Source organism: Bubalus kerabau, chromosome 2 (genome assembly GCF_029407905.1).
Source record: "Bubalus kerabau isolate K-KA32 ecotype Philippines breed swamp buffalo chromosome 2, PCC_UOA_SB_1v2, whole genome shotgun sequence".
Classification (NCBI taxonomy): domain Eukaryota; kingdom Metazoa; phylum Chordata; class Mammalia; order Artiodactyla; family Bovidae; genus Bubalus; species Bubalus kerabau.
Window position 1 is genome coordinate 127,053,123 of NC_073625.1, and position 27,987 is coordinate 127,081,109.

The 27,987-nt window shown below is 41.0% G+C and overlaps 1 protein-coding gene across 1 annotated transcript; it reads right to left on the reverse strand.

Moving 5' to 3' along the window:
• Positions 1–9,604: 9,604 nt before the first annotated feature.
• On the reverse strand, positions 9,605–27,984 carry DNAJB11 (DnaJ heat shock protein family (Hsp40) member B11). Its single transcript, XM_055568804.1, has 10 exons — positions 27,720–27,984; positions 23,780–23,936; positions 18,127–18,224; positions 15,687–15,819; positions 13,813–13,955; positions 12,968–13,050; positions 12,047–12,104; positions 10,961–11,072; positions 10,574–10,733; positions 9,605–10,055 (listed from the first exon to the last, which is right to left on the reverse strand). The coding sequence occupies exons 1-10, from the start codon at positions 27,785–27,787 to the stop codon at positions 9,991–9,993; spliced, it is 1,077 nt and encodes a 358-aa protein (XP_055424779.1). The 5' UTR covers positions 27,788–27,984; the 3' UTR covers positions 9,605–9,990.
• Between the last annotated feature and the right edge of the window lie 3 nt (positions 27,985–27,987).

The following is a 27,987-nucleotide window of genomic DNA, read 5'->3' on the forward strand; positions in this document are numbered from 1 at the left end:
GTACCGTGAATCTTGACTTTCAGAATTCCAGCAGCACAGGCCCAAGAAATTTAAGGCTTCCTGCTATAGTAACACCGTGACAGATGGTACACCACAGGTCAATTCTGGAGACACCTGTGTTTATTTCTTAGAAGACTCTGTGGTTGGTTTGCTTTTCCCCCTTTTAACCGTCAGTACTGTTGACCTGAAACAAATGAACTACCAGATATTTCTCCAGCAAAGATGGATTGCTGGATTAGCAAAGAATTGGAGTTTGGAGCTTGAAACCAAGGTGAGGTACATACAAGTCCCAGCATGGCTAGGGAAGGAGAACACTTTTATAGAGAGGAAAAGGAATTTGGGAGGGCTGTGGTAAACAAGTAGTCCATGACTTTTCATCGGCTGAGTCCTTGCTAGGAAAGAAGAGGAGTCTTTCTTCTTCCAGTTGCTCTGTGCTGTCATCTCAGGGCATGAGAACTTCAAACAGTCTGATTTTAAGATCACACCAAAGTTCCAAACAGTAACTCACATAGAGAATAAAGCTTTAACCAGCAGGATGAAACCTTTAAATAGATCCTAAATAAAGGAGAGCTTTAAGCACAAGGGAGTGTGAGGTTAGATCCAGGAGAAAGATGTACCTTTAGACTCCAGGTTCGTGAGAAAAGCAGTAAGCCACTCTGGGCTCAATTGTGGATAACATACCTATTTGTTTAGCAGTCCTGGAACCACTGAAAGTCTTTTTTGGTCCCTGTTTAGGCCACCAAAATATTGACCTGAAACAAATAGACTGCTAGATATTTCTCCAGCAAAGATGGGTTTATTCTGACCAACAGAGTATTACATTTCAGTGTCTGCAACCATGGTGAGCCGTAGGCTAGTCCCAAACAGCAAGGGAAGGAGAACGCTTTCATAAAGAGTGAAAGGAAGTTGGAAGGGCTGTAGTAGACAATAAGTCCATGGTTTCCCACTGACTGAGTCCTTGATAGGAAAGAGAAGTCTTGCTTACTCAGGGGTTCTGCTGTCCTCCCAGAGCGTGAGAGTGCCCCCTTCTGGTCTCCTAACTCTATTTGCAGTTTCTCTATTAATGTTTTATAGTACACCCCCTGGGAGAAGGCAATGGTACCCCACTCCAGTACTCTTGCCTGGAAAATCCCATGGACGGAGGAGCCTGGTAGGCTGCAGTCCATGGGGTCGCTAAGAGTCGGACATGACTGAACGACTTCACTTTGACTTTTCACTCATGCATTGGAGGAGGAAATGGCAACCCACTCCAGTGTTCTTGCCTGGAGAATCCCAGGGACGGCGGGGCCTGGTGGGCTGCCGTCTATGGGGTCTCACAGAGTCCGACATGACTGAAGCACTTAGCAGCAGCAGTACACCCCCTCCTAGCAGTTCCTGTCTTTCTGGGCCTGGAGCCTACTGAGAACGTAGGGTCAGTTTCCATCTGCTCTTCGCAGAAATCCTTCAGCAGGGACATTTCTGTTTTTTTTCAGAGTGGGGAGTACTACAGGGTCAGAAATCCACACATAAGCAAGTCAATGAATGTTTTACACTGGTTGACACTGGGGGAAGATAACCTGTTAAGGTTTCAACAATGTGATGCTTTACCAGAAGTGCAAATTTCTTCAAAAACAGTTTAATTGCATTTATTTCATAATAGTAAATAATAACTGTCTTCACTCAGGCTGCTATAACAAATTACCATAAATTGGGTGGCTTAAACAGCAGACGTTTATTTCTCACAGTTCCAGAGGTTGAGAAGTCCAAGATCAAGGTGTTGGCAGATCCAGTGTCCGGTGAGGGCAAGCTTCCTGGTTTGCAGATGGCTGTCTTCTTATTGTGTCCTCACATGGTGGAAAGAGAGATCTTCTCTCACATCTCTATAAGGCACTAATCCCATTTATAAGGGCTCCATCCTCATGACCTTGTTACCTTCTGAAAACTCTACTTCGGAATACCATCACTAGGCATTGGGGCTGAAATCTGTGAATTCGGTGGTTGGAGGAGAATTAAGGACCACAAACATCCAGTCCACACTGATAACTAACATTTAAAGAGTATTTGCTGCACACCAGGTACTTTACCAAGTACTTTTAAGTACACCATGTTGTGTATCTTCAGAATATGATGTAGGTGAGGAGACTGAGGCTCAGAGAGGTTCAGATACTTCTCCGAGGTCACATTGCTGATAATGGGAAGATCTGGGCTTTGAATTCAGACAGTCTTGCTGCAGAGTCAGCACTTGGATTCAGAACCACAGACCTGGAGCTAAGCATGATCACACTCAAGCAAATTGAGAACATTGCAATTTCATAGACTGTTCTGGGCAATTGTGGAGCGAGCATATCAGTCAGGGTGTAGCTCCTTCCTGAACCTATGTCTTCCTGAACCTGCATCTGTATCACTGATGGGGCTCTCAGTTTCTACAGCAAGAGTTAAGTAAAAAATAAACATATCTGTACGTTGAATGAATCCAAGAATTGCCCAGAGTTTAGCCAGTCTGAGATTCCACGGTCATTCTGGATTTATATGCTGTCACCAAAATTCCAGGAACCACACACCCATAGTTCAGCCAGTTTCTCTAGAAAGTGAGCCACGCTGACTAGATCTAGGCTTGAAACTTTAAAGAAATGTAAAACAAAGACCATCAGAGAAATGTAAAGACAACTCATAGTGTGGTACTTCATAACAGTTTGAGTTTGCATCTCCTTTTTGATCAAATTCTCGGCATGCACACACATCTTGGAGTAACTGTGTTTTGAGTTCTTCCCTAGAGTTTTAGGTCCAAATGTGACATTTTGCATGTGTTTTCCAAGTTTTCTGCATTGAACATGAATTATATGGGGCCGGGGTCAGTGTGGGAACCCACTGCACTAGATTGTGAGGCCCCCAGTGCTGAGAAGCATATTTGAGCACCTTACACACACCTATCCTCGGCACCTTGCACAGCACCTGGCAGCCGGTGGGGATGAATTCAGTGATCACACTATGGCAAGTCCTGAGGGCTACCAGAAGATGCAATTGACTTTAAGGACTTTCCTTGTGCTATTTGGTTTAAAACACAACTGTGCTATGCTTAGTTGCTCAGTTGTGTCCAATTCTCTGTGACCCCATGGACTGTAGCCAGCCAGGCTCCTCCCTGTTCATGGGGATTCTCCAGGCAAGAACACTGGAGTGGGTTGCCATGTCCTCCTCCAGGGAAACACAACTGGTAGTCCTCTTTTCCCAGAACCAGGTTCTGAGAGGTTTCAGCTATGGTAATGAAAGGAACCAGACGTGTCCTCTTGACAATGGTCTCAGGTTTGAGTGTCCATGGCTCTAATCAGCATTCTTCATGTTCTCGTGGAAGGTCACTGATGTGTAGCCCACATTTTTCAGGCTCCCCCAGCAGAGAAGGGGATAACCCCATGGACTAGAATGGTGCTACCTTTGGCTCAGGTCCCATTTCCAAGACTCCTGCTCCCAGAATCCTTCCCTTCCTGGGTGGCAGGGACAGGGAGGTGCTCATGATGTGCAGATAGTCCCTTCATTCTTCTTGAGTTTCACTGCCCTCTTTCATGCTGCAAGAGCACCATGAGGCTTCTCCATTGCTGCTCTAACATCCCTGGATCATGGTTACTGCTCTTATGTTTACCTCATGTGATCTCCTGGGACAAATTGTATTTTCCTAAACAAAAAAAATTAAAAAAAAAGGGATGAGGCGCAGCAATATATGCAGGTCTGTGTACTCTTTCAGAACCTGAAGAGTCTTTCATCAAAAGGTTGAGTCTAATTTCTCTCCCCTGGAATACGGGTGAGCCTTTGTGGATGCCATGAATAGAAAGAATATGGAGAAAAGATGCTGCGTGACTTAGGAGGCTAGGTCATACAAAGAAATAAAGCTTTTCCTTTCTTCTATCTTTTGAAACATGTGTTTTGGAAGCCCTGAACTAACATAGAGAAAGGTCAGCTATGCTAAAGCTGCCATGCAGTGGAGGTTACATGGGGATAAAAATTCCCAAGAAGCCTCACTGTTCCAGCCACTAGCTGCTTGAATCCTCCCAGGGTCAACTGTTAGAAATGTGAATAGAGCTTTCAGAGAACTCCAGTCCCTAGGTTTTGAGCTGTCCCTGTAGACACCACATGCACAAAGGAGCTGTCTTCATCAAGTCCATCGCATACTGCAGGCTTGCAATAAAAATAATTGTTGCTGTTTTAAGCTGCTCAGTTTGGGGTAATTTGATACCCGGCAATAGTAAATGGGGTATCACCATTAACAGCATCATCAGGCTGCTCACCTGGCTTCCTTCTTGTTGCAGTTGGTGAACTGAATTAGGGGAAGTTTCTTGCTCCCACCAGTGTCAAAATTCCTTTATCAAACCTCAAAATATGGAGACATTTAACTCATACCATTTGGAGACTTACAGCTTCATATAGTGGTCCTGATGGTATAAAACTTTGAATCAACTGATTCTTTAGATGGTTACAGTTTTGTGTGCTCAATAGTTTCAGTTGTGTTCGACACTTTGCAACCCCATGGACTGTAGCCCACCAGGATTCTCTGTCCATGGGTATTCTCCAGGCAAGAATACTGGAGTGTGTTGCCATGCCCTCCTCTAGGGGATCTTCCCGACAGGGATCAAACCCACATCTCCTGTGTTGCACACGGGTTCTTTATCACTGAGCCACCAGGGAAGCCATTGTTAGTTACTTGCCCTCAAAATTTAGTGCAAGTCCCCTTGTAATTGTGTTGTGCTGTGCTTCCCCCATCCAGAGCATTGTGCAGGAGTCAAAGCGTGTCTGGTCAGCTTTAATGTGTCCTCCTTCTCTCCTAGGACTTTTGGACCTACAAGCACATAAGGGCTATGAAACTGTCACACACATACTAGGCACTTGGCATTTTAAACTCTTTCTGAACGCTCACCACTAATAAAAGTACTGAATAGATGAAGACTGAGAGGACATAGCTCTGTTTTGTGCCAGCAGAGACCAGCTCCCTTCCAGGTTGACACTGATTCATTAATCAACAGCACGTTCAGCCACAGTTAGCGAGTTATGAATCCAATTATATGTCTCTAATTCTGCCCCCCAAAGATATAAAGATATGGATCATAAAATGCCTTGCTGAAAACCTTGTCTATCAGTTTTCTGTTGTCCTAGGTTAGTGACCTGTTATAAGAGGCTGTGATGGACAGGGAGGCCTGGCGTGCTGCAATTCATGGGGTTGCAAAGAGTCGGACACAAATGAGCAACTGAACTGAACTGAACTGATAAGAGACAGAGGCTTTAATTACCTGACTTGTTTTTAATCATCTAGTCTGGCTCCTCACTATGTTTTCCACAACTGATACTAGTTCTCAGAAGCCATCTTTTATTTATTTTTGTTTTTTGGCAGAATTGATCTCTAAATCAAAATCCAGCCCCTGTGGAATCTACATTAGGATTAAGTGAGGCTAAGAGAGGAGGGCAGAGACAGTCAAGGTACATTATTTATTTGAATTTGCATTGAAAGTTATCATTCTTGTCATTTTAATGAATAACTCATTTTTTTTTTTTAAGTGATAATAGCCAGAAAATGGCTTTTTAAAAAAGTCTGGAGTTTCAGGGCTGATTTTAACACTAGCATGGCACTATTTTAGTGCCACCTGGAGGCAAACCTCATGCATTGCAGAGGGGGGGAAATTTAAAAAAAAAAAAAATCATAAACCTTAACAAACCTTAGTTAAGCAACATAAAAATACTAACTTGCTCCTTTTTGCCTATCTGCCCCAAACCAGGGATTCCAGTTGGAATTGTCCAATGACCCTGTGAAATAGGTGCTATTATTATTACCATTTTGCAGATGGAAAAACTGAGGCATAGCTTGTAAGTGGTGGCACTGGAGTTTGATTCTGAGCAGTTTGATTCTAGACCATATACATTTTAATCACTATGGTGTATAAAACCTCCAATTTTGCATCTGTACTCTGTCAGGAAGAACGTTTGAAATGTAAAGGGCAGAATGAACATCAGTAAGAGGAAATGGAAGCCCAAGAGGGAAGAGCTGATGACAAGAAACACTTTTACCACTTGAAAGGAAATCATGTCTTCTGGGCTAGACAAAATCTAAGTACTTAAAGGAATATAGAGGAGGTTGTTAAACATGGCTGTGATGTGGAGGGACTGTGGAGGAGTGAGAGGCTGACAGACTGAAGATGAGTGATTTTTCCAAAAGCTAAGAACATGATAGTCAACTTAGGCATCATTTGTAAGCATGTAAGTTAGAAAGTATTGATCCCTAGGGCGCAAATATGGGCTTGACCCAAATATCTGTCAAGTCAGACCCACCTCATTTCCTAATAAGCTGTTGTATAAATGGATTTCAACAAGGCCTCTCAGCACATCCTTGTGGACATGATAAGAAATATGGCTACATGCAAAACAGCTATTTTCATGGAGGCTGATATGACTATATGCTGATGTTTTGATGACAACCTGGAGCAAGGCTTTCAATGGCAAAATTCAAGAGCTGGCCTTCAATTCTTTTCTTCACTATTTGGTTAAAAAATCTTGATGTCTCAGCCAATACAGAGGACAGATAACATCAAGTGGAGAAGCACAGAATATCGGATGACTGAGTTGAAATCCCAAAACATCTTAACCATCTGGACCACTGGACTGAATTGAATGAGATGTAATTGAATAACAGTGAACATGAGGCCCTTCATCCCAAAGTATTAAGTCAATTTGCCTCATATTGAGAAGTAACCTGGCAGCCTCGCTATCAGTAAAGTGAGCTACACACGTAATTTAAAATTTTCTAGAATCCACATTTTGAAAAGTAAAAAACCAAAACTAAGGTAAGGTGAATTTTATAATGTATTTTATTTATAATTTTAATAATATATTTTACCAAATATACCCAGAATACTATCATTTCAACATGTAACCAATATATAAAATTATTGCATTACTTTACATTCTTTTTTGGTACCAAGTCTTCAAAATCTACTGTGTACTTTACATGTATAGCATCTCTCAGTTTGCACCAGCCACATTTCAGGTGCTCAGAAGTGGACACATAGGACATATGTCCCATTTGGACTGAGCAGCTCTAGCGCGTTCTCACTGACACTTAGCTCTGTGATGACGCTGCACTCATCATGGCATTCTCAGGCTGGCTGCATCAGTAGAGATACCATACTTAAAAGCTGTACCACTGATAAGTATTGATTTCATTTAGTGGAAAGAGAAAGGGTCTGGGCTCTTTGACATAAATCATGGTGGAAGCTGTACCGGTGCCCACTATCTGTGACCTCTAGTCAACCCTTCATCATGAGTTCTGGTACCATGCCAGTGACTGGAAGTCTAGAATTTCAAAAAAGTCAACACTCCTCAAACTTTTTTCCTCTCTGCTTATCTCCCGGAGTCTTTGTTCAGGATAGATGTTTTTACTGAAACTAATTGCAGCTTAACTTTTTTCAAAGACTACAGTAAAATCTTCCTTCCATTTTTAAGACCAACCAATGCAACTTTTACAATTGGTTTTAAGTTTACATATCCTGTTCCCTTTTCCAACAACAGTGATTTCTGAGCACTAACACCCATCTAGGATTCAGGAATCTGGCAATATAACCAATAGTGAATGTAGCTGAAGAGCAGAAACTAAACTTACATAAATGTATAGCCAAAATATGTTAGAAATGTGCAAAAACTCTCCTTAAAATATATCACCCATCATCATTTCCAACTGGCTTGCCCAGTGTCACAGAACTGAGTCTGATCCCAGGCCAACCACCCTTTCTGCTGCAGGGACATTTTTCCCTGCAGGGCTGAAGACACTATTATTTATCCTCCCACCATCACTACCTAGAATATTTCTCCACACCACCTGTTTTGAGTGGAAATCATGAGTTCCTGGTAGTTGAAGATACATTCTCTGGAGAAGACTGCTTGGCTTCAAATGTTGGATCCATTGCTTGTAAGCTGTGAGATGTAATTCAATTTCCTCATCTGTAGATTGAGGATAACAGTCTCTCTTCCATATAAACAACCTCATCCATAAAAACACTTGAACAGAAACTGGCCCATAGTAAGGACTCAATAAATATTTTCTACTCAATGAATAAGAGGACAAGTTTTCAGTTCTTCGCATGGTAACTTTGTAACTCATAGAAACTTTTTTTTTTTTTTGGTACACAGAAACTTTTGGCTTGAGGGGAGCTTACATATTGACCACTATGACCTCCCAAGCTCATTCCGTAGGAAGCTTGCTGCCTTGGGGATTTCTGCTCCACTTCGGGGCAGCATTAACTTCTGGGAAGGCAGCTGTACCCTAGTGCAAAAAGCCTGGACTTTAAAGCCTGGTTTTACAATCTTCATGTCATCTCCACCACATCATCCAGTTACTATGCTTTATTACAAGAAAACCTATGGGGCTCTGATACAAGTCTTTCCATATTACAGTGTGTTTCAGAGAAAGCACTTAAATAGTGACAAAGCCCCATGAACATTCTTATTTGCAGCAAAAAAATTATATCTGGGGTCTTCCTAGCTAAGAACAGTTCTAGTTTAGTATGTGACTGATTCTTGCAAAAATCTTGGAAAAAATCAATAGGTGCAAATCATGATCGAGAGCTCTCCTGGGCTAAGATATAGAAGATAAATGTTTATAATTATTCTTCAGATATTAACTACAGAATCTTAGTTCATAATGAATATTAAATTTACAAAAAGTCCATGAAACATACATATCTATGTGGTGCATTTACTTTCTAAGATTTTTAGCATTTTAAATATTCCTCAGTTTTCTTTCTCTTTACAAGTAAATGCAAAGTTGGATCACTCAAATCCAAATAGTGTCTGATCAAGGTTAAATGATGTGCTTGTTAACTGTTCTAAATGGATGAAATTTCTTCCCCTCTTCCCTTAACAGGGCAAAATAAAAAAAAAGGCAACAGCAGCATTGGCTGTTATATAGACAAAGACGGGAATGTTGCTGGAACCGTACTGATGGCTAGATGGCAGCTCCATAAACCCTCTGCAACAGTTATTGAACATTGAAACATTCACTAGCTAAAGTAAAGAAGAGTAGAGTGTGATCTGACCATGTAATGAAGAAAAAGGAAAGAGGTTCCAAATTCACATATATTGAAGTCACATACCACCTGAATTAGGTGCTACTGACAGAAGAAAATGTAAATTTGTTACTCTAGTACTTGAAATTTCATTTTCTAGGGACAACAACAATCCTAGTTCCCAACACAAGCCAAAGACTTGTTAAACATGTCAACTGAGATTGGACACATGACAAGTGCTTTCTAAACAATAAAGTTCCCATGTCAGATTTTACTATTCCCTAATTAAAATGAGAAGGAATATACTTTCTCAAGGATAATTAAGTCCTTGTTTCATCCACTCCCATCTCTAATTTCTTCAGGCTCCTCTCTAGAAAGTGCCATGTGTGTTTAACTGGGTATGGGGGCTTGATCTTCACCACTCTCTCACAGGTTTGTGCGTTCATCTTGCTTCATGGGAGGAAAATCCAACTAGCACACAGGTCCCAGGGAGGGAAATGAAGCTGATTAAGGAAAAATGACAAGGAAAAAAGATGGAGATGGGAGAGACAACAGGGGAGCTAAACCAACAAGAAACAGGAGTCAAGAAAAAAATTAACAACAGAATGTATTTAAAAACAGACTTCTCCAGTTGGCATTTCAAATGAAACAGCTAACAGTTAACTCCAACCCTTTGTACGGTGTCTTCTGGAGTCCTCTTGCAGCTTTAATTCTTGAAACTCGGGCGGCAGCACCAGACATAAATCCCAAAGGGAGAGGTATTGTTAAACCTTTTGCTGGTCATTCTTTTCTCAACACAAATGGACAAATTCTTAAGCCTGCTTACACATTTCATGACGGTCATTAGAAGAAAAAAAATTAAACCGAACTTGCATATTGAAAATGAAAACAAAAATACACACACAAAAAAAACCCCTGCAGATAATAAATATCGCTGATTCGCTTATTTTAAAACAAAGTCCAATTTTATTCATTCTTAATATCCTTGCAGTCCATTGTAAACCTTCTGCACTGATCCTTGTTTCAGTAGCTGTTTGATACCTGGGGAAAGAAGGAACAAATGACTCCATTAACAAAAATGCAGCTTAAAGAGCATGTTTCAAAAAAAAAAATCAACAAAAACAAACAAACAAACAAACAAAAAAGAGCATGTTTCACAGGGAGGCTCCTCAAAAGGCCCTAGGACAAGCATGGATCTGAATTAAACAAGTAACTACCCATGTCCAACTTCATCACGTGTGGATACCCATACACGCACGTCCAAGGTGATCCCTTGTCTTTGTGTCTCAGGCAGACACACAACACACACATCCCACAAAATCCCATGAGAAAAGGCAATTGGAATGGACAGAAAGTTCTTCAGCTGTCTTCCATCCCTTCTTCTTTGTCCTCTTTCCACTTTTGACCTCTTTCCTTTTTCCTTTACCTTTTCCTTTTTACTTACAACCCACCACCTAGGCCCTCTTCTCAAGCAACCATTGCAGCCTTCACCCTCCAAGCCTCTGATCCTTCTAAAGCAGACCTCATCTTTCCCTGAACAGTAAACATTATACCCTCACCTTCTCTTGCTTCCTCTGACAACTGTTCTTTTGGAAAATCCACATCGAAAGTGATTATCAAAGAGCCCTTGATGTTGTTGTTGTCAAAGTTGGGGAGCCCTTCCCCTTTCTTCCATAGCTTGGCTCCAGGTCTGGTGATCTTATCGCGGGAAATATGTACCTGGAAAGCAAAAGGGGATGCTAGAGAAGGACTGTACTCTCGGAGCACAACACAGCTTCTGGTGAGCACTGATTGATACCCAGAGCTCATGTCACAGCTCAGCAGAGCATCAGGATGAAGGGGCAAGCAAAACATGTCTCCGTGGCTGCAAAGGACTGAAGTAACCTCAACATCAGCCACAAGAAGGCTTTAAAAGGACAGAGTTTTAAAAGAACTAGTTTGCTTACCTTGTGACCATCCAAGTGAGTAATGTCCATATCAAAGCCCACCAGGGACTCTACGAGGGAGATTGTCACATTTGTGTATAAGTCATCTCCTCGCCTTTCAAATATTGAGTGCCTGGAAGAGAACAAGGTAAACATCAGTAACTTTCAAAGTCTTTTTTTGGGAGAGTTCAAAAAGTTTTTAGAAAAGTCACGGAAAAGGATGGATACCACTCTTTCAAACAATAAGCATCTCTTAAGACAGTCCTTTGTGTACAGTATTAATAGAGACTATAAAGTTAGTAGGATTTATTAAACCCTCATCTTCAGGAGCTTATGATCAGCAACAGCAAAAGCATATAATTAAAATACAAGTAATCAGATTATGGAAAAAAGAGGACAACTTCTGGCCGTGGAATTGGGGGAGAAGGGCATCAGAGATCGGTGGGGATCCCAGAGCTGGGTTTATAAGGCCCAATCAGCTCTGAAGCTATAGATAAGGAGGGTGCATGGGAGGCTGGGGACAGGACAAGAGGGAATTCTGGCAGATATGGACTTGAGAAGGGACTAGGTTTATTCAGGGAACAGAACATATCCCAGTTTCCCGGGAAGTGATCAGAAAGACAAGGCAGATGAAGAACACTAGGGAAAGATCACTGAGATTAAGGAGTGCTATGAGAGAGATAAAAGTCTTTGGCACTGGGGGCCCATTTCCCCATATTTGGGTGGGAATCCTGTTTCAATGAATCCTTAGAAGTAGAGGTATCACTGGTCTCCAAAGTGGTAAACAAGAAAGCCTGAGTTCTAGGCAAAATTCTTATGTAAGGGGCACTGCATGTTGAAGAGAGGCAACCAGGGAAGCTGCCCAGCAGCTGCAGATGACGTCACAGTAGGTCGTTTCTATGGAAAAGTCTCCCATTATTGCATAGGGCGCATTTCCTCAGTTAATATCTCTGACCTCCTTGTCTGCTTCTCTTTCACAGCTCCTTACTTGTCTTATCAATGCTCTCCTCCCAACATCTTTCAGAATCTTAAGTCCTGAGTAAATAAATATTTAGACTCAATAAGAGGCTCCAACCCAAAGCAAGCTTCCAAACTGAGATGACTTACTTGACAACTTTGATTCGGAACCGCAGGTCTCCTGGCTCTCCATCCACATGAGGCTCACCTACACAGAAAAGATTACCACACATTGTAAGTGGAACACTGCAAATCTGTTTGGTAGCTGAAAAAAGTTTTTAAAGCCACTAACTTGGGCTTTGATTGTTAAGCCTATCTGTGAGCACAGTCTCTCTACCTGGTTATATCAAATTTCAGATTAGTGAGGCTCACCTGTGCCTCAGGCACAGAAGTAAATAAGTTGACCTATTTCCTAAACAAAGGATGATTCACTGATTTCTGAACCTTATATTTTAAAGCTATTTTTTCTTCTAGAGTTTTAAATTTAACCCCAAAATGAGGTCTGAGAGCATCTTATTAATGCCAATTAGAGTTACATCTCTTCTTTTATTGCAGAGTTCAAATTAATCCATTAAGTTCTGAACATCTTAAACCTGGATATAATTTAGGCTGTGTGTGCATTCTAAGTCGCTCAGTCGTGTCTGATTCTTTGCAACCCCATGGACCATAGTCCTCCAGGCTCCTCTGTCCATGGGATTCTCTCGGCAAGAATACCGAAGTGGGTTGCTATGCCTTCCTCCATGGGATCTTCCTGATCTAGGGATCAAACCTACATTTCTTATGCCTCCTGCACTGGCAAGCAGGTTCTTTATCACTAGTGCCACCTGGGAAGCCCAGTTTAGGCTACTGGACAGTAACTTTTGGCCACTGTATTCAGAGGATAAACAGTAATGCTAGAGCTTAAAGATGGTCACAAAAGGCTTCCTGTGTCCTAAAAAACGATGGAAGTGTGTTGGAAATGATGCATGCATTTACTATGTGGCCATGAAGTATGGGGTGAGGTGGGAGATATTCATAAGCAATCAGAGAGCAGAAAGTTACGGTAATAAAACATCAATGTCAATATTTCACCTTCTCCAATAAAGGGGTACTCCATGCCGTCTCTCACCCCAGGTTCAATTTCTACCTCCAGTGTTCGTTCTTCATTCACTAGTCTGAGACAAAGAGAATTTAAAAGGAAAAACAAATGAAAATATAAACCAAATCCCAGACAGATAATTCAATTTTATCTACTCAATCTACTTTTTCTTGGAAGACTAGCCTGTATCTCTAGATGACAAAGCCACTTGATATCCATTTACACCTTACACCTGCCAAATGCCAGGGCAAAGCTTCTATATATCAAGTAATCACACAACCACTGATTCCAAAAGGGCCTACAGTTGGCTGGCTGCTTTAACACGAGGATCAATAACAGAGAAAACCACTTTCACTTACATAAATGTCCACCTGAAAGGACAGTGTCATGTTTATCAGAAAATCTAACAGGTGAGTTTACCCTATTTGATTTTTTCCCCTGATCCCACAAATAAATGAGCTGGATTTAATATATACAATTGAAGGTTCAATTAAATAGTTGTGTTCATAATATAATCAGCAAACAGTATGTCTCTAATCTGAAATTTAGCTGGACATGTAAGATTGCTCTAAATATTCCAAGTAGAAAAAAATGGAATACCAACAGCTTTAAGAATATTCAGAAATAAAGCTGATTAGTTTATAGACATAAAAGAAGATATTCAGAAGAGATACTTTAAGAAGAAACAAAAATGTTAATTTCTTTCCTCTGTCCTCTGGCACGGCAGGAGGAAGAGAGGGAAGGAAAAAAAATCTAGGTATGGACCATTGGCATTTTATTAGACCAATGAGATGATTAAAGTGTCCCTTGGCAGATGGAACAAGGTGCTTCTACTCACTTGACATTCGGGCACTCGTCGCAGACCACCTCCTGGGTCATCTGGAAGCGCCCGGGGCCCAGCTGGGTGGTCCGCATCTCCTGCCTGCAGTTGCACTTCCGTTTGCCAGGGGCCTGCCTCGCCACGGGTTTGTTTCTAACCACCTAGGAAGTGCACACACAGCATAAGCTTCTCTTTTGCATCCCCCAGATTTCAGTTTCCTCACTGGATCTGGGCTGGAACCTTCCCTTCTCTCCCAAGCCATCCTTCAGAGAGACCTACAGCTGAGAGAAGTCCTGGAGGAGTTACAAGTCAGCCCCCACACAGGACCGTACTAAATGGATCTTTAATGGACTCAAATTCTAAAGCTGGAGGAGAGAGAGGAGGGTAAGAAAGAAGAGAACTAGAAGATAGTATGTATAGGATCACCTTCTCTAAGCCACAAAGAAATACTACTGAGTTAACATAGTCCACAGAATTACTATTTCTTGAGAAATCTGAGCTGTGTAAAGCAGGAGCCCTGAAGAACAACCACAGCCTTCAAAAGCTGGCATGTGGCTCCCACTCCAAGATTAGCCATGATTAACCTCATGAAAACACTTCCTTGTTTCAGGCAACTCAATCTGGCCGTGTTTTCCAATGCTGCCTCAGTCTAGATACTCAGCCTGTAAGAAGAGACACAATGAGCATCTCCTTGTAGCTGACTGCAATCGAACATTCTGATCCCTCCAAATCAAAGGAAACTAAAATATATGAAGAAACGCATGTCTATGCCGCTGAATGAGGCAAATGCTTGGAGAACAATCCCTCAAAGCCTACGAATGTATGAAGCCCAGTTGAACAGAATAAACAATAAAAGTAATTAGAGCTAACAGTTATGGCACTTACTGTGTGCCAAGCAAGGCCCTAATCACATATATTTACAAACTCTTTATGACATAGATGCCGCTATCGTCTCCATTTTACAGAGAATGGAATGAGAGTACAGCAAGGCTCGGTAACATGACCAGGGTCACACAACCAATGTACGGCAGAGCCAGGACTCTCAATCTGGCAGGCTAGCTCCAAAGTCTGTACTTCTAACCACTATGCTCTTTTAGAGTAATTATTTTTCTTAAAAAGAATCGACCGTGGGGGCATTTAAATAGCAAGGTCACATACATACATTCTTTACAATAATTAGATTAACAAGGAATTTGTTTAGGAGCATGCTAACTACAAGAAAGTGATGTGTACTTTATGTATAGCCAATGACTACAGACAACAGGCCTGCAAGGGAACATGGGAAATTAATCTCTGTACCTGAACATAGGTATAAGGCTTCCTAAAAGTGCTGTTTGGAATTGGAAAAAAACTGGAAACAACCTACATGCTTATTGATCCAATGTGGTTGCAGTGAGATTCTATTCAGTAGAATTATAGCTGTAAGCAACAACATGGGTGAATCCTGACAATATTAAGAGTAAGTAAAAAAAGGGCAGTCTCAGAAGATAATGTACAGTCTGATGATGTTTTCAAAAAGTCAGAAACAATGTGAGTGAACGAAATACTATCCAGGTATACATACACATATAATAGAACAAATAAACAAAGAGTGGCAACAGAGACGAAACTCAGGATACGACGTAGTCACCTTGGAAGGGAGGTGGGGGGATGGAATAGGGAAGTAGCATGTAGGTAGCTATAAGTCATGGTTTATTGTTTTATTAAGTTCTGGGGCTGAGAGATGAGTTCATGAAACAATTACAGTGTATCATGAACCAAGGATTATGATTAATTCAATTCTATGCACTGCTCCCCTTCCTAAAAGACAGAGAAGGTACCCAAAAACCTCTTAGTTTTAGTCATAAGAACACATTATAGAGAATATGAAGAGCTGAATAATTTGGACTTACTTCTACAAAATTTCCTGCATACACTTCTTCCAAAGTGACTTCTAGATCTACAATAATATCACTTCCTCTTGGAATATTTCTGTCTTGCTGACGAGGGGTTCCTCCGAACATGAAACCAAAATCTCCAAAGAAGCTGTTGGTAAGTGTAAAATCATCAGGAAAAGAAATCAGAATTCACCTCTTACAATTTTAGTTTTCTTCACACTGATAAAATATTGTGACCTACCAATGAGCAAACTGAAAGACATTTTTAATACACTGAAGTAATAACATCATCTATAACTTATATAGTATTTATAGTATAAATATACAGCACATATATATTGCCCCAACACAAAAAAACTTTTTAATATTGTCTAGACTGCAGCCATGAAATTAAAAGACGCTTACTCCTTGGAAAGAAAGTTATGACCAACCTAGATAGCATATTGAAAAGCAGAGACATTACTTTGCCAACAAAGGTCCATCTAGTCAAGGCTATGATTTTTCCAGTGGTCATGTATGGATGTGAGAGTTGGACTGTGAAGAAAGCTGAGCCCCGAAGAATTGATGCTTTTGAACTGTGGTGTTGGAGAAGACTCTTGAGAGTCCCTTGGACTGCAAGGAGATCCAACCAGTCCATTCTGAAGGAGATCAGCCCTGGGATTTCTTTGGAAGGAATGATGCTAAAGCTGAAACTCCAGTACTTTGGCCACCTCATGCGAAGAGTTGACTCATTGGAAAAGACTCTGATGCTGGGAGGGATTGGGGGCAGGAGGAGAAGGGGACGACAGAGGATGAGATGGTTGGATGGCATCACTGACTCGATGGATGTGAGTCTGAGTGAACTTCGGGAGTTGGTGATGGACAGGGAGGCCTGGCGTGCTGTGATTCATGGGGTCGCAAAGAGTCGGACACGACTGAGCGACTGAACTGAACTGAAGACATACAGTACAGTGTATAAAGTATGCCAATGAATTCTTAATCAATGAAAAAAATCTCTTTAATACTGACAAATATCAGAATATAATGGAGATATTGAGAAAGGGTATAGTATATATAAGCCCATGTATTGCTGAACCCAGTGGTAATTTTGGACTCTTGTAGTGCTCACCTTTATATGCTTTTTAGATACTAACTTTGGTGAAAGAAGCTACTGCTTTGTACAAAAATCTTGGATACGTAATTAAACTAAAAAAGCATCAGCCTCAGTAAAACTCTGGATCTGACAGAAAAGGAAGTTCTGGTCTCATATGATCAAAATTAACTTGTGTTAAATAACAGAAGCATCACTTTAAATATTTAAAGCATCACTTTAAGGTTAATATAAACAGTGACCTTTAACTTCATAGGAGTTCTAATCATAATCTTAAATTTTGGTTAAGAAGTCTCAGGTGTCGGCATAGTGATGACAACCATACAACCCCTCAACCCCTCCCTCCAGGAAAAAAAAAAAAGACAAAAAGACCCCCAGTCTCGGTGAATAGACTCCCTGAATCTTGAATAAAAGCAGAGGGGGAGGATTTTGGTGCAGGAGGGGCATGGGCAGAGCCTTTTCTCTTTCTGGCATCTCTGGCTATCACTTCTAACTGCCAAGAGGTTCGAACAGAACACTTCCCTGGTAGGCTAAAGCAGCCAAATCAATCCTGCACAAGAGGAGATTTCCTAACCGTATTACTCACACATCTTCACAGGTCCTGAAAATCTACCGTCACCCCCAAACACTAAACATAGCAACTGTGATTCTTCCTTTTTTTGAGTTCACAAAACTCTTTAAGAATCTGAAGAAAGCACTGCATCCTCCCCACAGAAATGCATATTCAAATATCTGTTTATTTATAATTTGACTCAAAACCCCCAATCGGGACCTCCTGTTTATGCATCATCAGAGCACATGAAAATTCAAATGTTCAATAAAGTGGGCCTCAAAGAGTGGGAAGGTAAGGTGTTTATCATCCAGCCACTCAGCCTTCTCAGAAAGCTGGGAGCAGCAAGAGACGGAGAGTCTCTGCCCTGACTCCTTCCACCAATGCTGATGATCACAATCATCCCTTTCTTGCTGCCAGGATGAAGAGGCAGCTCTGGGTATAGGAGCAGGAATTTCTCTCTCTTACAAGAATCACCTTGCTCAGTTAAGTGGTTTGCAGATTTGAAGAGAGCGAGGAGACAAATGGAACTGGTTCCCAACATATATCACCCACAACAGAGTCGGGATTGATTCAACTGATATGGTTGGCTAGGAGGACATCCCTGTAAGTACTACCTGTCTTTGCTGGAGCTTTGTGAAAATAGAGAAGTATATTCCCATACAAAGGATGATGAATGACCTTCTGGTCAAGGATCAGTTGAGTTGTACTCTTCATCAAAAGATTCTGAACAAGGGAGCAAGGATAAATCTTTAATAATCACTAAGTGATCCACTCTCAGACACTAATACCTTGCAGATGGATAAATTACTTACTGTGAGAAAATGTCTCCATGGGAGCTCTGATGCCCATCTTTCAAGCCCTCTTCACCATATGTATCATACTGTTTCCGTTTCTCACTATCCGATAAAACCTGGGGGCAAAAGCCAGTGGAGGAAACGATTATGAATTGGTAATGGTTTGGTAAGGTGCATTCACATTTATGTTTTAAAATTTTTAAACTCTGATACTGTGTGTAAAATTTTAGTGGATTGTGGCTTTTATTATGTATGGTATTAAGGCATGTTTAAGAGTTAATAAATTCTTTGATCAGCATTCATTTTGTAACTTTTCACAATGCTCAACTCATGTTTTTAATTTAAATTGATCAGAACTCACCTAGCTGCATAAACATCATGCAGATTAGCACTAACAAGATTAGCGACATGGCTATGAATGTGAGGGCAGTAACAGGAAAGAGTGAGATGAATTCCTCAGGTTCACTTCCCATGTAGTTTGACTCCCATACTTAGGCTGCTAACCACTATGCTGTATTATCTCTCTAAACTATAAACCCGGGACATGACAGACAAGACTGTCATTAGTCACAGAAGCAGTAAATAAGGCCAGCCTTCAACTTTGCTCAGCCTCATGTATCTATACCATAAGCTCTACCCGACACTACCCCATACAAATTAAGAGATTGGCAAGTCGAGGGAATCAAATGACAGGTCTCCAGAAAGGTCTACAATGCGATATTTTCATATTCCCCTTTCATTCTTTTGATATATGTAGAAATCCATTTGTGGAAGAGTGCTGTCTGGCACAAACAGCTCATAACGCCCTGAGTCTGAATTGCAAAGAGTGAAAAGGGACACTGCTCTACGAAAGATGCTCAAGCTCAATTTCACAACTTGAAAAAAGACTTTCTAAAGTTTTAATAAAAGATCTTCACGACCAAGATAATCACGATGGTGTGATCACTGACCTAGAGCCAGACATCCTGGAACGTGAAGTCAAGTGGGCCTTAGAAAGCATCACTATGAACAAAGCTAGTGGAGGTGATGGAATTCCAGTTGAGCTCTTTCAAATCCTGAAAGATGATGCTGTGAAAGTGCTGCACTCAATATGCCAGCAAATCTGCAAAACTCAGCAGTGGCCACAGAACTGGAAAAGGTCAGTTTTCATTCCAATCCCAAAGAAAGGCAATGCCAAAGAATGCTCAAACTACCACATAATTGCACTCATCTCACATGCTAGTAAAGTAATGCTCAAAATTCTCCAAGCCAGGCTTCAGCAATACCTGAACCGTGAACTTCCAGATGTTCAAGCTGGTTTTAGAAAACGCAGAGGAACCAGAGACCAAATTGCCAACATCCACTGGATCATCGAAAAAGCAAGAGAGTTCCAGAAAAACACCTATTTCTGCTTTATTGACTATGCCAAAGCCTTTGACTGTGTGGATCACAATAAACTGTGGAAAATTCTTTAAGAGATGGGAATACCAGACCACCTGACCTGCCTCTTGAGAAACTTATATGCAAGTCAGGAAACAACAGTTAGAAATGGACATGGAACAACAGACTGGTTACAAATAGGAAAAGGAGTATGTCAAGGCTGTGTATCGTCACCCCGCTTATTTAACTTATATGCAGAATACATCATGAGAAACGCTGGGCTGGAGGAAGCACAAGCTGGAATAAAGATTGCCGGGAGAAATATCAATAACCTCAGATATGCAGATGACACCACCCTTATGGCAGAAAGTGAAGAGGAACTAAAAAGCCTCTTGATGAAAGTGAAAGAGGAAAGTGAAAAAGTTGGCTTAAAGCTCAACATTCAGAAAATGAAGATCATGGCATCTGGTCCCATCACTTCATGGGAAATAGATGGGGAAACAGTGGAAACAGTGTCCGACTTTCTTTTTTTGGGCTCCAAAATCACTGCAGATGGTGACTGTAGCCATGAAATTAAAAGACGCTTACTCCTTGGAAAGAAAGTTATGACCAACCTAGATAGCATATTGAAAAGCAGAGACATTACTTTGCCAACAAAGGTCCATCTAGTCAAGGCTATGATTTTTCCAGTGGTCATGTATGGATGTGAGAGTTGGACTGTGAAGAAAGCTGAGCCCCGAAGAATTGATGCTTTTGAACTGTGGTGTTGGAGAAGACTCTTGAGAGTCCCTTGGACTGCAAGGAGATCCAACCAGTCCATTCTGAAGGAGATCAGCCCTGGGATTTCTTTGGAAGGAATGATGCTAAAGCTGAAACTCCAGGACTTTGGCCACCTCATGCGAAGAGTTGACTCATTGGAAAAGACTCTGATGCTGGGAGGGATTGGGGGCAGGAGGAGAAGGGGACGACAGAGGATGAGATGGCTGGATGGCATCATTGACTCGACAGATGTGAGTCTGGGTGAACTCTGTGAGTTGGTGATGGACAGGGAGGCCTGGCGTGCTGTGATTCATGGGGTCGCAAAGAGTCAGACACGACTGAGCGACTGAACTGAACTGAACTGACTGAAAGTTTTAATGGTTTTAGAAAACTAGATGCTCAGTCATAAGTATATGCTTTCTCATGGGACCATTTCATATCTAGAATAAAGAATGTAAAACAAAATAAACTTCAGTGTTATTCAAAATTTGCCTTCCAAAAGAAGCCTCCCATTTATTGACAGCATTCTGAAATATATGCACTTTGAAGGGGCTTCCCAGGTAGCTCAGTGGTAAAGAATCCGCCTGCTAAGCAGGAGATGCGGGTTTGATCCCTGGATTGGGAAGACTCCCTGGAGAAGGAAATGGCAACCCTCTCCAGAATTCCTGTCTGGAGAATTCCATGGACAGAGGAGCCTGGAGGGCTACAGTCCCATGGCATCACAAAGAGACTGACAGAACTTAGCAACTAAACAACAACATAACTTTGAAAATTAAACTACTTTATGTTCTTTGGTATTCTTACATTTCTATTTAGACAGCAGACTGAAGGAAAAAGTTCTTTGAAACTCATGCTTGTGTTGGCTCAGGAAAAAAAAGGTTGGAAGTATATGGGCCTTGTTGACTCAGCAAAAGAAAGGGAAGATCTGATTGGCATATGTAAATAAGACACATTTTTGGCTCAGGGCCTGAATGATGTGTAAGGAACCACAGTAAAAAAATCTATTAACATTTAAGATACATTCAGAAGGATAAGAAGAAAGTCAGTGTATAAGAAAGTGAGCATTCTTAAAATCAAAGAGAAATGAGTTAGACTAGAAGTGACTAGAGTACTCAACTAAAGCCACTATGATAGAGCAGGTGAAAAATAAAGGGTTTGATAAATATCCTTAAAAAAAAAAAAAAAAAAAAAAAGCTACTTTGGGGAAATAGAAATGGGCAGAGTTAACTTAAAAAACAAACGAACAAAAAATCCTCATTATTATGTGATCATGATTTTCAATATTTTCACTTTCAAGTCCACTTCTCTGTTCTTGTCTTGGCAAAGAAATGAATTCCAGATTGGATCCATAAGAAATTCCATTTCAAACCCCTCAAAACAAAGACTATTTTTAAGTCAGCTTCTTTTTGGACATAGGAGGCTTCTGTAATAACTCATCCAAATCTACCCTCAAAGTTATCTATTATCATTCACTTACTCCTCACTTCTCTTCTATCTAAAGAATGCAGTTTTATTCCAGTCTTGGAAACTTTTATTTTTAAGAGAAAGAAAGGAATTTCTTAGTTGACTGGCCAATCAACCAGTCTCAACTAATTAAAATGCCTGCAGTAATCTCAGCTCAGTAGAGAAGACAGATGTATTCACAATAGACCCTTCAACTTTAGTGAGATTTTGATTTATGGACACTAATTTATCCAAGGGCCAAAGGCAGGCAATCAAGTGAAACACGCAAAGAAGAAAGAAAATTTGAACTGGGGACTAGAAAGGTTCTGAGTTAAATTGCAATCTCATTGAATGATGCATGTATAGCCTGCCTAGGTCATGGTGAAACAACATGCAGAATCTATAAAGAGCATGGAAAATTCTTAGCAACAGTTCTCCCAGAAAATATTTTTGATTATTGGGTTTCTAGCAAACAATGGGAGTATTCATGGTAAATAAAGTGCAAAACATGGAATCCATATTAACAAGAAACAAAATGTTACATACAGTAATTTAAGAGGGTCCACCAACCCTCTCAAGTTTATTTGTGAGCCTAAGGTTAGGAATTTTGGTCCTATAGGTGTTGAGAGAAGAAAGGGAAACCCCATTAATTTTAAGTTTCATGAGCATATAAATCACTTTTACTTCATTCACTTCTTTAACCCAGAAGGCCTTGGAATCCCCTCTTTGTGGTTTTTTCCCACTAAAATATTTTTCAGACTTGTTTCCAATCTTCTCACTATACAGGGATTTAATCTGAATTCAGAAGCTGTAGCTCCCTGACTACTGGAGTCAAATTATTTTTTTCTGTGCCCTTTTAGAAAATGGGAATAAATGGTGACTAGAATTGATAACACTGTATTGTATAGCTGCAAGTTGTAAAGAAAGCAGAACTTAAATGTCCTCACTATAAAAAGAAATACATGATGTGATGGATTGAGCAAAATCCTTTCACAATGTATACACATATCAAATCACCACAAGGTATACTTTAAATATCTTACAGTTTCATTTATCAATTATATCTCAACAAAGCTGAAAAAAAATATAACCACAGATCTCTTATCCTATTTCTAGGAGAAAGGTGAATTGCAACACGTGCAAAGCAGCTAACTCTTAAATTAATACACATGAAAGATTATCAGTTGCTTATTTGTAAAAATTTTTTCACCATGGTGTTCTGTAAAATGGTTCTGTGTGAAATGGTTTTTCAAATAGCCAAAAAGGTGATTAAGGATTCAGTAAATATTCCTCTGTGTTGTTAAAAATGAAAAAGAAAGAAAGAAAATGGGAATAAGAATATGCCCAGCTCTACTATATTTCATGTTGTCCTAATGAAGATTAAATGAAATGATACACATCAAAGTGTTTTAACCTCTAGATTAGAGGTTGCAAATTCAAACTATAGCTATGTTTTCTTTGATCTGCACATAAAAGAAAATTTTAAATTGAATTACTTCCCAACATGTTATAACCAGGAAAATTTACCAAAAAAATCAGGAATTCCACTCCTCTAGAAAAATTAAATGATCTGGCAACACAGTGCTTACTTCTATATATGGCAAAAGCTGGTTGGGGTTGAACACCAGCTGCTCCCTTGAAATGAGTCAAGTCTTCAGTTTGTCACAGGCCTCTTCATTCCCTGTTGATTGCTAAAATGGAGGCAGAATATCCACCCTCCTGTTTTACCTTATACCTGCCATGCATATTATCTACCTGGTCCATATAGGCAGGTGGATTTGCAATCCTCATTTAGATTTTGTTTCTGCTTCTGGCTCCAACTCCCAAACACACAGACCGAAGATCAATCTACTAATTAATCTACCAATTCTATCTGCTTTCATTCATCTTTGTTAACACTACTCTCCTTAATAAAACAAATGCGGATATGAAAAGGGCAGGAAGTGTAGTACCTTCTAAAATACATGTACAATATAGCATTGAGTACTACTTTTATCTATTGTCTATTTCTTTTAAAAAATGACCTGAAAAACGGGAGTGTTACTCTGCGTTACACAGTCTTTTCTGTATCTGCAGGTTTTATTTATACTTTACCTTCTTCCTGACTCACCTCATAAGCAGCACCCAGATCCTGGAATTTCTCCTGTGCTCGTGGATCATCAGGATTCCGGTCAGGATGAAGCTGCAGGGCTAGTTTCCTGTAGGCCTTTTTAATATCCTTTATAGAGGCACTGCGAGGCACCCCCAAGATCTTATAGAAGTCTCGCCTGGGGATGCAGGAGAGGGAGAAGATACTTCATTAAAGGGTTATACATTACATTTTTAAAAGTGAAATTTTTTCCTTTACATTTAGGTTTGTGTCTGAGCAAAGAGGTAGGAAAATGAAGATACATGTGTGACACACAAAAAGAATAACTAAAAAAAAACACACCAGAATTTGTAATGAGTTTCATACACTGAAGCAATCATAATGAGAGGCTATGTACTTTTTGAACAATGCTAGGATTATTCAAAGTATCTGTGACATTCTTCTCCTACTAGTTTTAGTCAAGAAAATCATTTTCTTATTTTATGGTCACACATTATTTCCAAGCAAGAACTCTATAATCAAATTGAGTCTCTTTGTCATCCTCTATTACTGACTTCAAATGACTGCTTCCAAAGATCAAATAATCTCAAAGGATGATTTTCTTTATCCAAAAAGATTGTATCACATAAACGTTCTGACCAACAGTAGCACTCTTGGAATGTTAAAGATGAAGTGACTGAAATTAACTTCAGAGGTTAACACAGAAGTTAAGTCAAAGCCCAAACAAGAGAAGTCTGAAAAGAGAATAACATTCATTTGAATGTATGAGTTGTGGAGTTTTGCGCCGAAAAAGAGAAAATATCAATTTTGCAGTCATTCAGTCAGTTCAGTCACTCAGTCGTGTCCGACTCTTTGCGACTCCATGGACTGCAGCACGCCAGGCCTCCCTGTCCATCACCAACTCCCGGAGCTTGCTCAAACTCATGTCCATCAAGTTAGTGATGCCATCCATCTATCTCATTCTCTGTCATCTACTTCTCCTGCCTTCAATCTTTCCCAGCATCAGGGTCTTTTCCAATCAGTCAGTTCTTCACATCAGGTGGCCAAAGTATTGGAATTTCAGCTTCAGCATCAGTCCTGCCAATGAATATTCAGGACGATTTCCTTTAGGATGGACTGCTTGGATCTCCTTGCTGTCTAAGGGACTCTCAAGCATCTTCTCCAACACCACAGTTCAAAAGCATCAATTCTTTGGCACTCAGTCCAACTCTCACATCCATACATGACTACTGGAAAAACCATAGCCTTGGCTAAATGGACCTTTGTTGGCAAAGTAATGTTTCTGCTTTTTAATATGCTGTCTAGGTTGCTCATAGCTTTTCTTCCAAGGAGCAAGCATCTTTTAATTTCATGGCTGCAGTCACCATCTGCAGTGATTTTGGAGCCCCAAAATATAAAGTCTCTCACTGTTTCCATTACTAGGAGTTATTCCAGTTTGTCTAGGTCAAGTCTTAATCACAGCCAGCTGCTGGAACCCATATGCTGGTGCCTATAAGTCTCAGCAGCTGCAAATATGCACATGGCATAAGTCAGGAGACAAAGTGCAGAGCCACTAACCTCCTTGCCAGGAACTATGCTAGAACTAAATTAACTGGAGAGCGAATCTTTGCAGGAAAGGCCAATGGGAAGACAGAATCAGACTAATAAACTTTGAGGGCAGGGACCATATCCAGTCCATAGAAGACACCAATAAATATTCATTGAATGAAATGACTAAATAAGTATGCTCTCAAAAGTCTATCCCTTTAGCCAGCAGAAATTATTCTGAAAATACACTCTCTCAACCAAGGGATGGGAAAGTTATTCACAGTGGAGATAATGTAGGAGTGATGATAATTTTAAAATGTAGTCAGGGAAAAATGCATTGGGGTACCAAGATCCATGCAATATACCAGAGAACTTAAAAAAAAAATGATTTAATAAGCTCTAAGTCACACTTTAGGGAAATCATATAAACATTTTATGTGTAAGTTTTTAAAATTATCACTGACAAGGGGATGAAGATTATTCCATGAGGATTATTTAGGTGCTTTATCCCCCTCCCCCCAAATATACAAAAGCTGGCATCTCTTGAGACAAAACTAGATAAAGGTTCACTAATGTTAACAACAAAAGAGCTAACTATATAAAAAATGAGGCTTACTTAGGATATACTTAATATAAAAATGGTTAGGAAATAGCCGAGAAAAACACAGGGAGATGGTTGGCACAGCTCAGTATCAACATTACAGTTCCCAAGAGACTCCTTTATGAAAGACTTAAGTTTATAGTTGGGCTTCCCTGGTGGCTCAGATGGTAAAGAATCTGCTTGCAATGCAAGGGACCTAAGTTTGATTGCTGGGTCGGGAAGATCTCCTGGAGAAGGAAATGGCAACCCACTTCAATATTCTTGCCTGGAGAATTCCAAGGACACAGAAGCCTGGTGGGTTTCTAGGAACCATGGGGTTCCAAAGAGTTGGACAGAACTGAGTGATTAGCACTTTCACTTTTCCACTAACTTTATAGTTAAGAGTATTAACAGGATTTATACTGACATCTTGTTCCAACAATTTAAGGTACACATTGCTTTAAGTGCAAAAAGTGCTAACAAAAACATGTTAAAAATACAATAAAGTTTTACCCAGGAGAAGAAGATTTTTAATTTAGAAATATAAGATGTTTCACAAGAAGAAAAAAAAAAAGTTTAAGCATATATGCACACGGGGGTAAAAAAAAACTTTTAAGAGAATAACAAGCACTTAAAGTGTCAAGTTCTTCTAGGTAGTGCTTTCTCCTTTCAGAGTAACCTACAAATTTGTCAGAAGCTAACTGCAAAGAGATCCAACCAGTCCATTCTGAAGGAGATCAGCCCTGGGATTTCTTTGGAAGGAATGATGCTAAAGCTGAAACTCCAGGACTTTGGCCACCTCATGCGAAGAGTTGACTCATTGGAAAAGACCCTGATGCTGGGAGGGATTGGGGGCAGGAGGAGAAGGGGACGACAGAGGATGAGATGGCTGGATGGCATTACCAACTCGATGGACGTGAGTCTGAGTGAACTCCGGGAGTTGGGGATGGACAGGGAGGCCTGGCGTGCTGCGATTCATGGCGTCGCAAAGAGTCGGACACGACTGAGCGACTGAACTGAACTGAACTGAAGGATTTACTATTTTCCACATTCTAAATATGAGCCTGGCATATCAAATTCAGTGGGCACTGGGCCTACATGATAGTGGATCTTAAAGGCTGGAGAATGTCTAGAGTCCAGGAGATCCTGCTTCCGTCAAACAGGTGGCACATTATCATCCTCATGTCAAAGATGGGAATTTAGGTTTTCTTTCAAAGTCACATAATTCATAAGTTGGGTGGGGCTAGAATTCCAGTCTACTGTCTATTGGTAAAATGTTTCTCCCTTCTGCTTGTAATACTACTCAGCTCCCTAAGAATGCTCCCTGGAGAGACAGTGAGGCATGATGACAGCTTAGGCTCAGTATCTCACGAAGCTGAAAGGTACAAGGGCTATTCAAAGGGTCTACCTTGCTCCCTCAATCCAATTTCTTTCAGTCCCGGCATGGCTACCCTACCTATTCTCCCCACTTCCTCACTTTGCCTGGCATCACAACCCACCCACTTTAATGTCAGCCCAACGGCTCGTTGTAGACTTAACACTGTATCGTCCCCTTCTCCAACTCAGCAGACCCCCATCCCACGTTGCGTTTGGCACTGCATCCAACCCTCGCTTCTCTGGGCAAATCTAGCTCTAGGGCTTCTGGGTCTAAGCTCCTATCACCCGGGTCACCCACCCACTGTCCTCCTCTCCATCCCACTAGCCTGGCCCACACTACCCACTCCTCTCCACCGCCTCACCACAGCAACGCCCCTTTCCACTCCCCCCGTCGGACAATGTCCCCTTCTCTACCCAGCCTCCTTCCCAGCCAAGACTGACTTAATGGCCCCGTGCCCGCAGATTCCAATTCCTCACCCGGCGATCACGGTCCCGATGAGGTACAGCAGCAACAGGCAGAAGGTGCCCAGGTTCTGCGGGGCCATAGTCCCTCTGCGCCGGCCCCGGCCCCCCACACTCCTCACAGCCCCCGCCGCCGCGTCGGCTCGCCAGCCCACCCAGCCCAGAGAGACCGCCTTACGCCCGGGTCTCCGACTTAGGAGCGACAGCTAGCTTGCCCCCTCCTCTACCAGTCACTTCCCGGGAGTCCCGAGTCCCGGCGAGAGAAGCCCCTAGCGGGCCAGAG